Source organism: Nansenia antarctica (genome assembly GCF_963989245.1).
Source record: "Nansenia antarctica genome assembly, chromosome: 2".
Classification (NCBI taxonomy): domain Eukaryota; kingdom Metazoa; phylum Chordata; class Actinopteri; order Argentiniformes; family Microstomatidae; genus Nansenia; species Nansenia antarctica.
In genome coordinates, this window is record NC_137675.1 from 82,080,612 (window position 1) to 82,096,149 (window position 15,538).

The window sequence follows — 15,538 nt, forward strand, 5'->3', positions numbered from 1 at the left end:
ATATTATTTCTAGGACTACAGAGATGAAGACAGGAGGTGTTTCCGTATCCGGTATTCAGATTAGCATAACAGGTGCGCAGTGTAAGACGCACAGACATGTATGTATGACTCCATGCTCCCGTTTCTATATAAAGTACAAACCGAAAGGACATCAAGCGTCATGTGGCTTTATTACGTTTAAAGGTTACCACAGCATGTGTGTGTGTGTGTGTGGTCAGACGATGGGGTGGATGATAGCAGAGAGGTGGAGATCAGAGGTCAGATGTGTATAGCGAGACAACATCTCCTCTAGCTGTTCCTCTTTCTCCTGGGTCTCATCCTGCACAGAGTAGATCCTAACCTTGGACACATCATCATCATCATCGTCATCATCATCATCATCGTCATCATCGTCATCATCATGATCGTCATCATCATGATCATCATCATCATCATCATCAACATCATCAACATCATGATCATCATCATCATCATCATCATCATCATCCTCATCATCATCCTCATCAGTATTTGTGTGTGTGTCTCACTCTGATGATATTGAGGTTGCTCCTCTTCTCCAGTCTATGAAGCAGTAGCTTCTCCACAGTGCTGATGTCCAGGAACGCCCACACCTTCAAGTACTGCAGACACACACACATTTGCACCAGAGTTTACATTCGTGAGAAAGTGGTGTGAGAAATATATCTATTGCACCAGGGGAATCTGACAGAATCCCAGAGTCGTTTTTTGTTTACACTTAAATACAGCCCAGGCTTTGAGGTTAGTGTGCAAGAATCACAGGACAGACACGCACTCCATACTTAAGAGTCCCAGCAGTGCAAAGAAAGCCTTAAGTTATGGGCTGGTAGTCAAACAATGTTAAAAAATGTTAACCCAACAGAAACAATGGTCTATAACAAATACCAGTGCTTTTTTGAACTCACTTAAATAAGTAATGGGAAGTTAATTTAATAGAAAAGAGGGGAATTGCTGAGGAAGAGAGAAAAAAAAAAAAGGAGAATCACTGTGGTGGTCGACGGACTTCACAGAACCAGGAAGACTTTGCAGAATTCCATTCGTAGCGCATAGCAACGTAGCGCATAGCAACGCTTCCTGGTAGACTTCCCATCGAATTCTCAAAGCAATCCTGTCGTAAAGAAACTAATTTAACGTTTCAGCGAGTGGGAGATAATAATAATATTATTTAGGACAATATGAACCAAGGATACTCAGCTAGAGCTGAAATGGCCCCAGAAGTAACGGCCGCGGCGACGTTAGTCTCCTGGCTTCTGAGAACCAGAGGCTTCCTCAGCGAACACCAACTCCAGGTGTTCAGAGATTGTTTGCAACAGTCACTCACAGAGCGCTACCAGGACCACTGGTTCCCCGACCGACCACAGAAGGGCTCCGGCTTCCGTTGCATCCGGATTAATCATGAAATGGACCCTCTCATCGGCAGAGCCGCTTGTCGTATCGGACTTACCAGCGAAGAGCTCTTCTGGCTGTTGCCCCCGGAGCTGACGCTGTGGGTAGACCCCTACGAGGTGTCCTACCGCATCGGGGAGGACGGTTCCATCTGCGTGTTGTACGAGGCCGAGGCCCCGGCGCCCCCCAGCTCCCCCCAGCTCCACCGTGTCGCCCACAGCCTCCCCCATCGAGCCTTCACTGAACTGCAAGAATGGTTTTCTGATCGGTGGTCGCACCAGCCCCAGAAGAACTACCTGATGACCATCCATGTCGAGCTAGTGCGGGAGACGAAGCTGACTCGACTCGGATGGGGCACTGCAGCGACTCACCATGCCTGGTTCTGTGAAGTCCGTCGATCACCACAGTGATTCTCCTTTTTTTCTTTTTTTCTTCCTCAGCAATTCCCCTCTTTTCTATTAAATTAACTTCCCATTACTTATTTAAGTGAGTTCAAAAAAGCACTGGTATTTGTTATAGACCATTGTTTCTGTTGGGTTAACATTTTTGAACATTGTTTGACTGTTTGTTTTGACTATCATAGTCGGAATTATAAAATAAAACAATTTATTAAACTGAACCAAACTAAGGTTGACTTTCTTAAAGCAGTACGTTATATGGATCGTTATCATACTTTATATCTCTTGAGCTCTGTACGATACACTGCCACCCGCTGTGCGATTCAAAACTTAATCAGATCCACCATTCCCTGGTGAACACACATAATGATCTCCTATATAAAGCCATCTACCAGGTGCCTCCTCACAGTAATTAGCTCAATATCAGGTAGGTGATCAATCCTTAAAGGTACATACATCCAACGTCAAAAAGGTAAACAAAACATTTCATAAAGATATTTCATAATTTTCAACACACAATAAACACAAAATATCTTATTAGTAGATTTTCTTAACTGAACTCAAAAGGCCCTAATATGGCTCCAACATACCGGCCCCTAATTGTTGACGCCATAGCAAAAACAATTACAACAAAATATTAAATGGAGCCAGAATAACTAATGTGAAACAAATCTATGAGATATATCAAATACGCTAAATCACATGTCATTGCATTACATCACATCATATTCATCAATATTTCAATATACATTTATCATCTCATATCAATATCATGAGTCCACATAAATCATAATAAGTCCATGCTGTATAAGTGTCCAATTTGTCACAGTTTGTCACCATCTATGGTTCCAGCTATTATTATTATTATTATTATTATTATTATTATTTTCATTCTTCTGCACTTTATTTGCCCTGTTGCACATGGCTGCCTCGTAACAGATCAGTCAGGGTACAATGTTAGATCACGTTTGATCACACGAGATTGGGGGATGAGACTATACTGATGCTTACAATACTACCTCTGCACGTACTGTATATTACATCGTTACCTATCACTACCTCTTGTTCTATTTATATCATGCCCTTATCACAATTTGCACTTCTGATTGGATGTTAAACTGCATTTCGTTGTATTGTACTTGTACTCTGTTCTGACAATAAAGTTGAATCTAATCTAATCTAATCTAACCAAGGTCTAACTCAGATCTAACTCAGGCCTAACCTAGGGCTATACCAGGACTAACCCAGGTCTATCCCAGGTCTATCCCAGTTCTAACCCAGGTCTAATCCAGTTCTAACCTAGGTCTTACCCAGGTCTCCAGTGTGTACGCGGTACACAGTGCTGGTGTAGGTGAGTTGTTCCAGGAGGTTGTTGAGGTCAGCGAGGCTGGGGGATTGGAGAGTGATCCGACCCTGACCCTGACCCTGACCCTCCACCTGGCCAGGCTCAGGGTACTCTACAGCCAGGACACCGCTGGACACACGAACACTCACCTGCAGGTACAGAACAGGGCTCACACCATAGGCTTATATTCCCTGGGTGAGACCCACCATAGATATCTTATACTTCCTGGATGAGACCCACCATAGACAGTAAAAGTGAAGCACTGTACTATAAGGGTCAATCATAATGAATGAGTTGCAGATCTTAACATGAATAAACAGGTTTGAAGAGTACTGCAGCCATCCTTATGGGACATTGATAGTGATTTTTGCTGCACATAGGCATAATTTCAGTAAAGGCATTGATCATTCATTGATCATTCATTGATCATTCATTCATTCAGTGTATTTTCAATATCCATGTTGAAAAACCTTTACTGAAACCAGGTTTGAAAACCATCACCAACTAACGTTTTGTTTTTACACCTGGTAGCGACGAAGACCCTTGAAGACCCTTGAGTTTCCAACCAACCTGGTAATTTGTTGTTGTTGTTTTTGTTGCATGCAGAGCTAAACCTGAAATGATGTTGAAAATAAAGTTACCTGAATAACAAGTTTGTTCATTTCCACAAATGCCATTGATAACTAGTTTAGGAAGTAACAATGACTAGTGGTGTGTGTGTGTGTGTGTGTGTGTGTGTGTGTGTGTGTGTGTGACCTGGTATGAGGCTCTTCTGGAGAGGGACCACAGTAAATCCCTGGATGGGGTACTGTAAAGGGGAGTTAGACGGAGCGAAGAGCAGCCTGTTCAGACTGGACTTGGTCCTACAAGAGACAGACATGTATATTTAGTAGATTTTAATTCAAATATTTGTACACACACACACTCATGTAAACACACACGTGTAAACACCCACACACACACGTACATGCACACACAATAATAAATGCCATCCTGCCCTCATAACAAGCCTACAGTTAGAGACAGGAATGTTCTGTGACACTCTAAATGCCATCTCTCCCACCTGAGGAGGTGTTTCCTGTACTCCTCTGCTCTCCGTTGGACGAGGTCCTCATACTGGCCTTTGGGAAGGTGATCTCTCAGTGTGAACGACCCTGCTGGACAGGAGCACGGGGACGGTGGTGTGGAGCTGGTGGATGGCATGGCGCTGGAAATACACAGGTATGAGCTAAACAGCATGACATAGATTTACCTTCACAGTATTCAGTAGCTAGTAAAGTAGTACTACGTTTTGCTCAAGAACTCCTCTATATGCAGTTCTACCTAGAACCAAAATGAGATGTACTGACATGCTTGGTTTTCCTATGTGACGTGGCTGTATACAAGGGCTTCTCACTCGCACTGTTTTTACTGGTCGACGAAAAGATCGCTTTGGACGTTTAGAACGGAATCTAATGAATCGTTTGCGACATTGATGAACATTATTGATAAAGGTAAGCTCTTTATATGTTATATTAAACATAGACCCGATTCTCGGGTAACCGGTGGGGCGGTGGATAAGAAGAGGTTTTAAGGATTATGTAAACACAGACACTCATATTGACATGATCCCTTAAGGATCCTTTAAGGCGCCTTAAGGAGTTGCATCTACGAAAGGCTGATCAAATGTTAACTCAGTGGACCCAGATGCAACCCCAACGGATATTTTAGGGACAGACAATTTACCCTTTAGTATGCCCCTATTAATTAATGTATTCTGTAAAGCCTCTACTACGTCCTGTTTATTTGCTCGGCCTTTCACCACCTCAAGCTTAACCTCATAATGTTCAACAACCTTCCACAGTTTTTCCTTTGTTAACTGTAACAACCCATCGACCGACGGAGCTGCCACAAACTCCTCAAAAACATCCATAACTCAATATAATCAAATAACCAATATCAATCAACCCTAACAAACGGGAATCTCCTCTCCCATCTGGAACGAAGAGAGAAGGTCGACAGGACAACAAATGTAATAGCGCCCACTATAGGTCCAAGTGTGGATCGTCACAGGGGGGGTGCATAAAACTCAGTTTTAGTTAGTTAATCCTCATTGTGACAATACACTGTGCTTCAATGGAACTACCTGGTGTCCATTAATCATGTAAGATGATAATGGATAGAAATCAGTCAAGTCATTGATGTTCAGACATTGTATCGTATTACTCTGTTTTTTCAGAGAATACAGATGGTATTCAGGAAGGAACTCTGCTATGTATACTCTCATCAAAAAATGAATGGCGACGTCATTTTTGATTAAAATGAGCAGCAGTTCACCAAACTCCATAGACTCCACATTCCTTGTGACAAGAAATTGGCCTTTCTTGTATGATGTTCCTTTATATTCTATCTCTACAGAGACCCTGGTATTTGTCTCAGTGAAGCCAGTCTGACTGCATTCTTAATTGCTTCACTGTAAAGCTCAGAGTAAAACAGAGAGCTATCTTTCACTTGTAAGAGTTGATACACTGGCCCGGCTAAGAGATAGGCCTGAAGCATTTGATGCCTTTCAGTGAAGGTAAAGCAGATGTTCTTAAAATTCTTTAAATGCCTAGCACATCTCTTGAAGTAACGGTGTTTACTTTCAAATCGCATAGTCCATACCCTGATCAGGGGGCCAAATTGTAAAATCAATGCTGGGTAATGGCGTAAATAATGATGCTTTGGTTTCAGGGTGTTCTCTGGAAATAAGGACTTTCTGGAATCTAAATATTCTTGAATGAGAACATCAAGATAAGCTACCTGAGATACAGAGATTTTCTGAGCACAAATAATGTCGACAATGTCTTTCAGTTGGAGAATTAATTGCCAAACATTATCTTCTGGATCTTGCACTTTGTCACCAATTATCAGAGGCAGCAACCTTAAAAAATTCCAGTTCTGGACAGCCTGGCCTGAAAGCTTAAATCCTTGAGAACTGACCTCGCATGGCTTTGTAAAAGCATCAGATGCACTGTATTTAAACTGCTTAATGCGCCGATTCAGAATTGAAAGGGTGAACCACTTCTTTTTTAATATAAGGTACACGAGGTAAAGTGCAACATCATAGGACAGAACACCCTCAAAAATGTCATGGCCTAAACAAGGCGGCAAACCAGGCTGGCAAACATGAAAGTACTTCAAAGAATTGAATACTGACTTGAACTTTATTCCTTCTACCTGTTGTGTATCTTCAGTCTGTAAACAATCAATAGCAGAATTATAGCATTCAATGGTGCGTTGTGGACCACATACATTTGGGTCACCTTGAAATTATTTTCTCGTAATTGTGCGGTACCTACAGAGATACTCAGAGCGACTGAAATTTTCTGTGAAGCCACCAATACAGTGTGATCCCAAGTTATCGCCAGCAATACAATAAAGGGCTCCTTTAACTATTTCATCTGACACAGTTATTCCATTTTCCTCCAACTCTTGCAAATCCACTAGTAATTCAGAGAAAACCTTAGCATGGCCAAAGTCTTTAAAGTCCTTCTCTTTACACAGCAAAACAAGTAACATGTGATCTGTATTTGACCACATATGAAGTGGTAAATTAGCCAGAGACAAATAGACAGCTAGGACTTTGTGCTTCTTTTTTGCAGAACCTAAAGGGTTTACAACTTCAAAAGCGTCTTGGTATAGAACTAACTTCAGACATGATGACCATCACTGATATCACAGAGAACATCTGAGTTATACTGATTTGGTTGCTGTGCCGACACACAGTTCTGCCATAGATCAGACTCTAACAAGGATTTCAAAGTCTCTCTCACAGGTACATAATAGGCAAACCTCTCAGACATGTTTTCATCTCTTCCTAAAAACACCTTTTTAGGCTCTACATATTGGAACATATTTTTAAATGTCTCATTTCTGGAATATGCTGTTCTCATTGGTCCCTGATGACAAGCAGAGAATAAGTCACATTCCTTGACAGTATCACAGATTTTGGCAATATCCTCATCTGTTAGTGACAAGTCATTTTTCAGAAGAAAACATAGTTTACCCAAAGTGTATGTATTCCCCAACTCATGTATATTTTCCATCTCTTCAACAATATTCTGTATAGTCGAAGATGGAAGCAGAAACTGTCCTTGCAATTTCAAGTAGAATAGGCATACATTTCTAAGAAACTGTGAACTTTTGAGAAATATCCATATTGCCTTCATCGGTTAATGCCTCATTAGAAACATCTAGGCCAGTCCCCGCAGGTTCATTTATGACAGAAGAGGAGGATTGAGGAGTTTGCTCCCTATACAAGTCATTGATCATATCCACTGGACAATCTCTATGGTTCCTGGACATGTGTGCGCTAAATGAAGATCTGACACTGAAAGCACGTTTGCATCCTCTCACGGGACAATTCACAGCTCGTCCTTCCGCTATATGCCCCTTCAAGTGATCTACGAGTTCTTTAACATCTTGACAGTGATGTTCACACAGTGATGTAGTAGATGTAGTAGTGATGTAGTAGACTAGCAATCTAGAGTCTGTGGTGCCCTCAGATTGTCAGGGAGGGCATTCAAAAGGCGGGGGCAGCTGAGCAAAAGGCCCAGTCTCCCATAGAGTGGAGCTTCCTGGGGGTATGAAGAAGCAGGCTGTTTCCAGATCAAAGATTGCAGGAGGGGTTTAGTGGAGTGAGTGAGCAGTTCTCTAAGGTAGGGAGGTGCATTACCATGGGTGCAATAAAGTTAGGAAAAGGGTTTTGAATTCAGTCCTGTAGGAGACAGGGAGCCAGTGTAAAGATGCCAGGATAGGGGGGGTGATATGGGTATATTTCCGCACTCTCATCAGGACCCTGGCAGCACTGTTCTGGATGTACTAGAGTAGAACAGAAACATATGAGAAATGACAACACACCCACAACTTCAGCTAGCAATAACACATTCCATACACCTGAATGCTTTGTATCCCAATAGCAACAACATACAGTGCTCCTTTAAAAGGAGCGTTTATCATGACCCCATACCCTCCTACAATGGAACTGGGTCACTGTGTATGTGCAGAGAGAGAGAAAAAAAGGGCGGGGGGTTGCTTTATCAGGACTATGTTTGTATCACTGTTACACCAGTGTTGTTTGTGCATGTACACATGCTTTTAGCATATATGCTCCTAGATTGTGGAACACCCTACCTGAGGGCCTGAGGTTGTCTAAAACTCAGGACATTTTTAAGCGTGACCTCAAAACCTACTTATTCAATGTCGCCTTTTGATACTAAGGGAGACATTGGACATTATAGAACTAGGATCACTAGGCCATTACACCATACTCGTGTTTTGAGATTTGTATTGACAGGAAAATCGACCCGGGTGCTGATGAGGCACTGTCAGCTCCAAATAGCACCTAGAGCAGTACTGGAACCGGTACAAGGGTGTACCAGGACCACCATCAGGTTGTATTGCTGTCATCTTTATTGTCTCTATTGTGTTGTTGCATCATAACTGTGCTTAAGATTCTCTTTTGGCAGGACCTGTGACCATACTGGATGCAGAACGATGCAAATATAACACTACATTTATGGACAGTGTGTACGCCGATAATATGCAAGGAATTTTTCCTGGATACATGGTGTACAGGTTTTTGCCCTTGCTTGCTTGGTGCCGGTGGTCCTTGGCCTCCCCTGGGGGACCGCTGGGTACTGGTAAGCAAACTGGCTAGTAGTCGCTCTATTGGTAGAGGGCTGCAAGGGAATTTTTCCTGGCTACATAGTATACAGGTTTTTTACTTTTGCCTGCTCGCGGCTCTGTCAGTATTGATTGATTGATTGATTGACTGATTGACTGAACATTTTCATTGTGTGAAGCGCATTGAGTTGCATCTTGTAAGAAATGCGCTATACAAATAAAATTTGATTTGATTTGATTTGATGTGTACTAAGACACAGTCTATTAATAAGCCAAAGGATCTTTTAATAGACCATTGACCACGCTCTACAAGAGACAAGTGACAGAATACATTTGACTTTTTTTTGTTTTTATTGAGGTAGATTGTAGAAGTGGGGTATGCAAGTTATTGTGTATGGGTGTGTATATTTGTGTGTGTCTGTATGTGTGCATGTGTGTGTGTGTGTGGTCAGACGATGGGGTGGATGATAGCAGAGAGGTGGAGATCAGAGGTCAGGTGTGTATAGCAAGACAACATCTCCTCTAGCTGTTCCTCTTTCTCCTGGGTCTCATCCTGCACAGAGTAGATCCTAACCTTGGACACATCATCATCATCATCATCGTCATCGTCATCATCGTCATCGTCATCATCGTCATCATCGTCATCATCATGATCGTCATCATCATGATCATCATCATCATCATCATCATCATCATCAACATCATGATCATCATCATCATCATTTTCGTCATCATCATCATCATCATCATCATCATCATCATCCTCATCCTCATCAGTATTTGTGTGTGTGTCTCACTCTGATGATATTGAGGTTGCTCCTCTTCTCCAGTCTATGAAGCAGTAGCTTCTCCACAGTGCTGATGTCCAGGAACGCCCACACCTTCAAGTACTGCAGACACACACACATTTGCACCAGAGTTTACATTCGTGAGAAAGTGGTGTGAGAAATATATCTATTGCACCAGGAGAATCTGACAGAATCCCAGAGTCGTTTTTTGTTTACACTTAAATACAGCCGAGGCTTTGAGGTTAGTGTGCAAGAATCACAGGACAGACACGCACTCCATACTTAAGAGTCCCAGCAGTGCAAAGAAAGCCTTAAGTTATGGGCTGGTAGTCAAACAATGTTCAAAAATGTTAACCCAACAGAAACAATGGTCTATAACAAATACCAGTGCTTTTTTGAACTCACTTAAATAAGTAATGGGAAGTTAATTTAATAGAAAAGAGGGGAATTGCTGAGGAAGAGAGAGAAAAAAAAAAAAGGAGAATCACTGTGGTGGTCGACGGACTTCACAGAACCAGGAAGACTTTGCAGAATTCCATTCGTAGCGCATAGCAACGTAGCGCATAGCAACGCTTCCTGGTAGACTTCCCATCGAATTCTCAAAGCAATCCTGTCGTAAAGAAACTAATTTAACGTTTCAGCGAGTGGGAGATAATAATAATATTATTTAGGACAATATGAACCAAGGATACTCAGCTAGAGCTGAAATGGCCCCAGAAGTAACGGCCGCGGCGACGTTAATCGCCAGGCTTCTGAGAACCAGAGGCTTCCTCAGCGAACACCAACTCCAGGTGTTCAGAGATTGTTTGCAACAGTCACTCACAGAGCGCTACCAGGACCACTGGTTCCCCGACCGACCACAGAAGGGCTCCGGCTTCCGTTGCATCCGGATTAATCATGAAATGGACCCTCTCATCGGCAGAGCCGCTTGTCGTATCGGACTTACCAGCGAAGAGCTCTTCTGGCTGTTGCCCCCGGAGCTGACGCTGTGGGTAGACCCCTACGAGGTGTCCTACCGCATCGGGGAGGACGGTTCCATCTGCGTGTTGTACGAGGCCGAGGCCCCGGCGCCCCCCAGCTCCCCCCAGCTCCACCGTGTCGCAAAAAAAAAAGCACTGGTATTTGTTATAGACCATTGTTTCTGTTGGGTTAACATTTTTGAACATTGTTTGACTGTTTGTTTTGACTATCATAGTCGGAATTATAAAATAAAACAATTTATTAAACTGAACCAAACTAAGGTTGACTTTCTTAAAGCAGTACGTTATATGGATCGTTATCATACTTTATATCTCTTGAGCTCTGTACGATACACTGCCACCCGCTGTGCGATTCAAAACTTAATCAGATCCACCATTCCCTGGTGAACACACATAATGATCTCCTATATAAAGCCATCTACCAGGTGCCTCCTCACAGTAATTAGCTCAATATCAGGTAGGTGATCAATCCTTAAAGGTACATACATCCAACGTCAAAAAGGTAAACAAAACATTTCAAAAAGATATTTCATAATTTTCAACACACAATAAACACAAAATATCTTATTAGTAGATTTTCTTAACTGAACTCAAAAGGCCCTAATATGGCTCCAACATACCGGCCCCTAATTGTTGACGCCATAGCAAAAACAATTACAACAAAATATTAAATGGAGCCAGAATAACTAATGTGAAACAAATCTATGAGATATATCAAATACGCTAAATCACATGTCATTGCATTACATCACATCATATTCATCAATATTTCAATATACATTTATCATCTCATATCAATATCATGAGTCCACATAAATCATAATAAGTCCATGCTGTATAAGTGTCCAATTTGTCACAGTTTGTCACCATCTATGGTTCCAGCTATTATTATTATTATTATTATTATTATTTTCATTCTTCTGCACTTTATTTGCCCTGTTGCACATGGCTGCCTCGTAACAGATCAGTCAGGGTACAATGTTAGATCACGTTTGATCACACGAGATTGGGGGATGAGACTATACTGATGCTTACAATACTACCTCTGCACGTACTGTATATTACATCGTTACCTATCACTACCTCTTGTTCTATTTATATCATGCCCTTATCACAATTTGCACTTCTGATTGGATGTTAAACTGCATTTCGTTGTATTGTACTTGTACTCTGTTCTGACAATAAAGTTGAATCTAATCTAATCTAATCTAACCAAGGTCTAACTCAGATCTAACTCAGGCCTAACCTAGGGCTATACCAGGACTAACCCAGGTCTATCCCAGGTCTATCCCAGTTCTAACCCAGGTCTAACCCAGTTCTAACCTAGGTCTTACCCAGGTCTCCAGTGTGTACGCGGTACACAGTGCTGGTGTAGGTGAGTCGTTCCAGGAGGTTGTTGAGGTCAGCGAGGCTGGGGGATTGGAGAGTGATCCGACCCTGACCCTGACCCTGACCCTCCACCTGGCCAGGCTCAGGGTACTCTACAGCCAGGACACCGCTGGACACACGAACACTCACCTGCAGGTACAGAACAGGGCTCACACCATAGGCTTATATTCCCTGGGTGAGACCCACCATAGATGTCTTATACTTCCTGGATGAGACCCACCATAGACAGTAAAAGTGAAGCACTGTACTATAAGGGTCAATCATAATGAATGAGTTGCAGATCTTAACATGAATAAACAGGTTTGAAGAGTACTGCAGCCATCCTTATGGGACATTGATAGTGATTTTTGCTGCACATAGGCATAATTTCAGTAAAGGCATTGATCATTCATTGATCATTCATTCATTCAGTGTATTTTCAATATCCATGTTGAACAACCTTTACTGAAACCAGGTTTGAAAACCATCACCAACTAACGTTTTGTTTTTACACCTGGTAGCGACGAAGACCCTTGAAGACCCTTGAGTTTCCAACCAACCTGGTAATTTGTTGTTGTTGTTTTTGTTGCATGCAGAGCTAAACCTGAAATGATGTTGAAAATAAAGTTACCTGAATAACAAGTTTGTTCATTTCCACAAATGCCATTGATAACTAGTTTAGGAAGTAACAATGACTAGTGGTGTGTGTGTGTGTGTGTGTGTGTGTGTGTGTGTGTGTGTGTGTGTGTGTGTGTGTGACCTGGTATGAGGCTCTTCTGGAGAGGGACCACAGTGAATCCCTGGATGGGGTACTGTAAAGGGGAGTTAGACGGAGCGAAGAGCAGCCTGTTCAGACTGGACTTGGTCCTACAAGAGACAGACATGTATATTTAGTAGATTTTAATTCAAATATTTGTACACACACACACTCATGTAAACACACACGTGTAAACACCCACACACACACGTACATGCACACACAATAATAAATGCCATCCTGCCCTCATAACAAGCGTAAAATTAGAGGCAGGAATGTTCTGTGACACTATAAACGCCATCTCTCCCACCTGAGGAGGTGTTTCCTGTACTCCTCTGCTCTCCGTTGGACGAGGTCCTCATACTGGCCTTTGGGAAGGTGATCTCTCAGTGTGAACGACCCTGCTGGACAGGAGCACGGGGACGGTGGTGTGGAGCTGGTGGATGGCATGGCGCTGGAAATACACAGGTATGAGCTAAACAGCATGACATAGATTTACCTTCACAGTATTCAGTAGCTAGTAAAGTAGTACTACGTTTTGCTCAAGAACTCCTCTATATGCAGTTCTACCTAGAACCAAAATGAGATGTACTGACATGCTTGGTTTTCCTATGTGACGTGGCTGTATACAAGGGCTTCTCACTCGCACAGTTTTTACCGGTCGACGAAAAGATCGCTTTGGACGTTTAGAATGGAATCTAATGAATCGTTTGCGACATTGATGAACATTATTGATAAAGGTAAGCTCTTTATATGTTATATTAAACATAGACCCGATTCTCGGGTAACCGGTGGGGCGGTGGATAAGAAGAGGTTTTAAGGATTATGTAAACACAGACACTCATATTGACATGATCCCTTAAGGATCCTTTAAGGCGCTTTGAGTTGCATCTACGAAAGGCGCTATATAAATAGTTTCACTTCACTTCACTTCACTTCACTTATGTAAACACACTCATATTGACATGCTCCCTTAAGGATTATGTAAACACACTCATATTGACATTATCCACCTGAGACGATGAGTAACTGATGTGTCCTCCTCTGTCTTCCTTTGGGGGAACACCTGACTTGTGTAATACATCCAGTAGTACATCATCCCCAGTGGTGAGAGAAGACACAGGAGAAGGACCACCAGCCTGCTGCGTCGATCCATCTGTCAGGAACGAAGAGGTTTGAGATAACTCCGCTCTCCACTGGCAAGACGGCTGTCTGTAGCTGCAAGCACATATGCATGTATGTCGTTAATTATCCAGGAAATACAATGAACCGCCTATACTCATAAAAACAGATTATTTTCTAAGTTGTTGGAATTAATTTCAGTTCCCCAATACAGTGTTAAACTAAACACAAAATGCCATTCTGGTTAACCTTTTTGTGTTTCTAATTCGACCATAGCCTAGTCTTGACTCATTTGAATATATTAAGCCTGAAAATGCGCCTCTCTCTCCCGTTGCGCGCGTGACCTTGTCTTGGTGTATTAAATTCATTGCATGAAAACGTTGCTTCTCGGTCTGTCAGTCTCGATAGGAGAACCGGATCAAGTTCATTCAAGGCTGGTTATCTCACCCATTTCCATACGGTCACTGAGGTGTGTCGCCCCCCCCCCCCCCCCCCGCCCCCCAATTGTTTCCAGCGGAGAAAAACTTTAGACGGGATACTGCCATTTGCCTACCTTATTATTACCAGGCAGTGACAGTCTATGGCTGCAAAAGGCACGGTCGCCCATTGTGTGAATGATACTGGCTACACTTACAACACCTTGCCCTCCAAAGCAGTTTCATGTTGACTAATTACAATTGGTGTTGAATTGACAAATTGCGATAACATCAATTAGCCCTTGAAAACAATGAAGGAAGCTTGGAATGCAATTATAATGTTTTGCTTTAGCTCCCTCTTAACACCAAAAGCTTTGTTTGCTATACAAAGGGCTTAGTTGCATTAAGGGAACATTCATTAGCACGTTGTTGGGCAGTGAATGAATGTGTTAGGATTCTGGCGTATTTTTAAGTCCGTTATCCGAAAAAACCGTTACGCACATAGACCTTGCTTACTGACCTCCGATGCATTTTATTAGAGTCCGATGCATTTTTTGTTATATTGACTTTGCGAAATTTCGTAATATGCAGAATGGAGTCATCAAGCTGTGAGGATGATTTTGTGCTCCTGTCACTACTTGAGAATAGAAAAAGAAACACATGACAGTCCCCATTATTTAAATGTGCAGTAGCTAAATGGAGCAGCTTTAGCCTACATGGTTAATTTCCAGCTGTAGCCCCGGAAAATTGTCAGCCGGCACCCTAAAATGCATTACTTAAAAGTAGAAGAAAAATACATTACATTTATAATTACAGCAATCTTAAGCAAATTGGAGGAAGACATATCGCACACAGTTGGAGCAAGCAGAAACAAGCAGGCACAGATAAACATCAATGTATTTCATGCAATAAAAACAATACAAAGGGGACAAGGGAAAATAAGTAGTATTTCTAGTATTTGTGACACACCTCGCTGTAACCAGATGACCTGTACACGTTTCCTCCCGCTAATGAAGTTCCTGGAAGAGCAATAGCTACAACAATGTATGATTGTTTAAGGTAAGATTCACATCAATATCACGCTGTTACCAATATATTTCGTCAATCAAATGTATTTATAGGCCTTTTACAAATAGTTTATATACAAAAACAGTTTTGTCACAAAGTAGCCTACTTCAAAATAAATCGGCACGAATCAAAGAAGCAAAATAGCTTTTAGCTTTTTTTACACTGCAAGGTTTGTTGCAGGTAAATGAAAAATACATAAATACGTAAATCCAATCGAATAAAAAAAAGCACGAATGAATCAATTCA

At 42.0% G+C, this 15,538-nt stretch overlaps 1 protein-coding gene across 1 annotated transcript; it reads left to right on the plus strand.

The window, feature by feature from the left end:
- Nucleotides 1–1,193: 1,193 nt before the first annotated feature.
- On the plus strand, nt 1,194–1,814 carry LOC308150744 (protein BTG1-like; the record flags this gene model as incomplete). The annotated part of the gene is given in 3 exon segments (XM_080523544.1): nt 1,194–1,598; nt 1,600–1,687; nt 1,690–1,814. Coding segments are annotated over 3 exon segments (618 nt in total).
- Nucleotides 1,815–15,538: the final 13,724 nt, after the last annotated feature.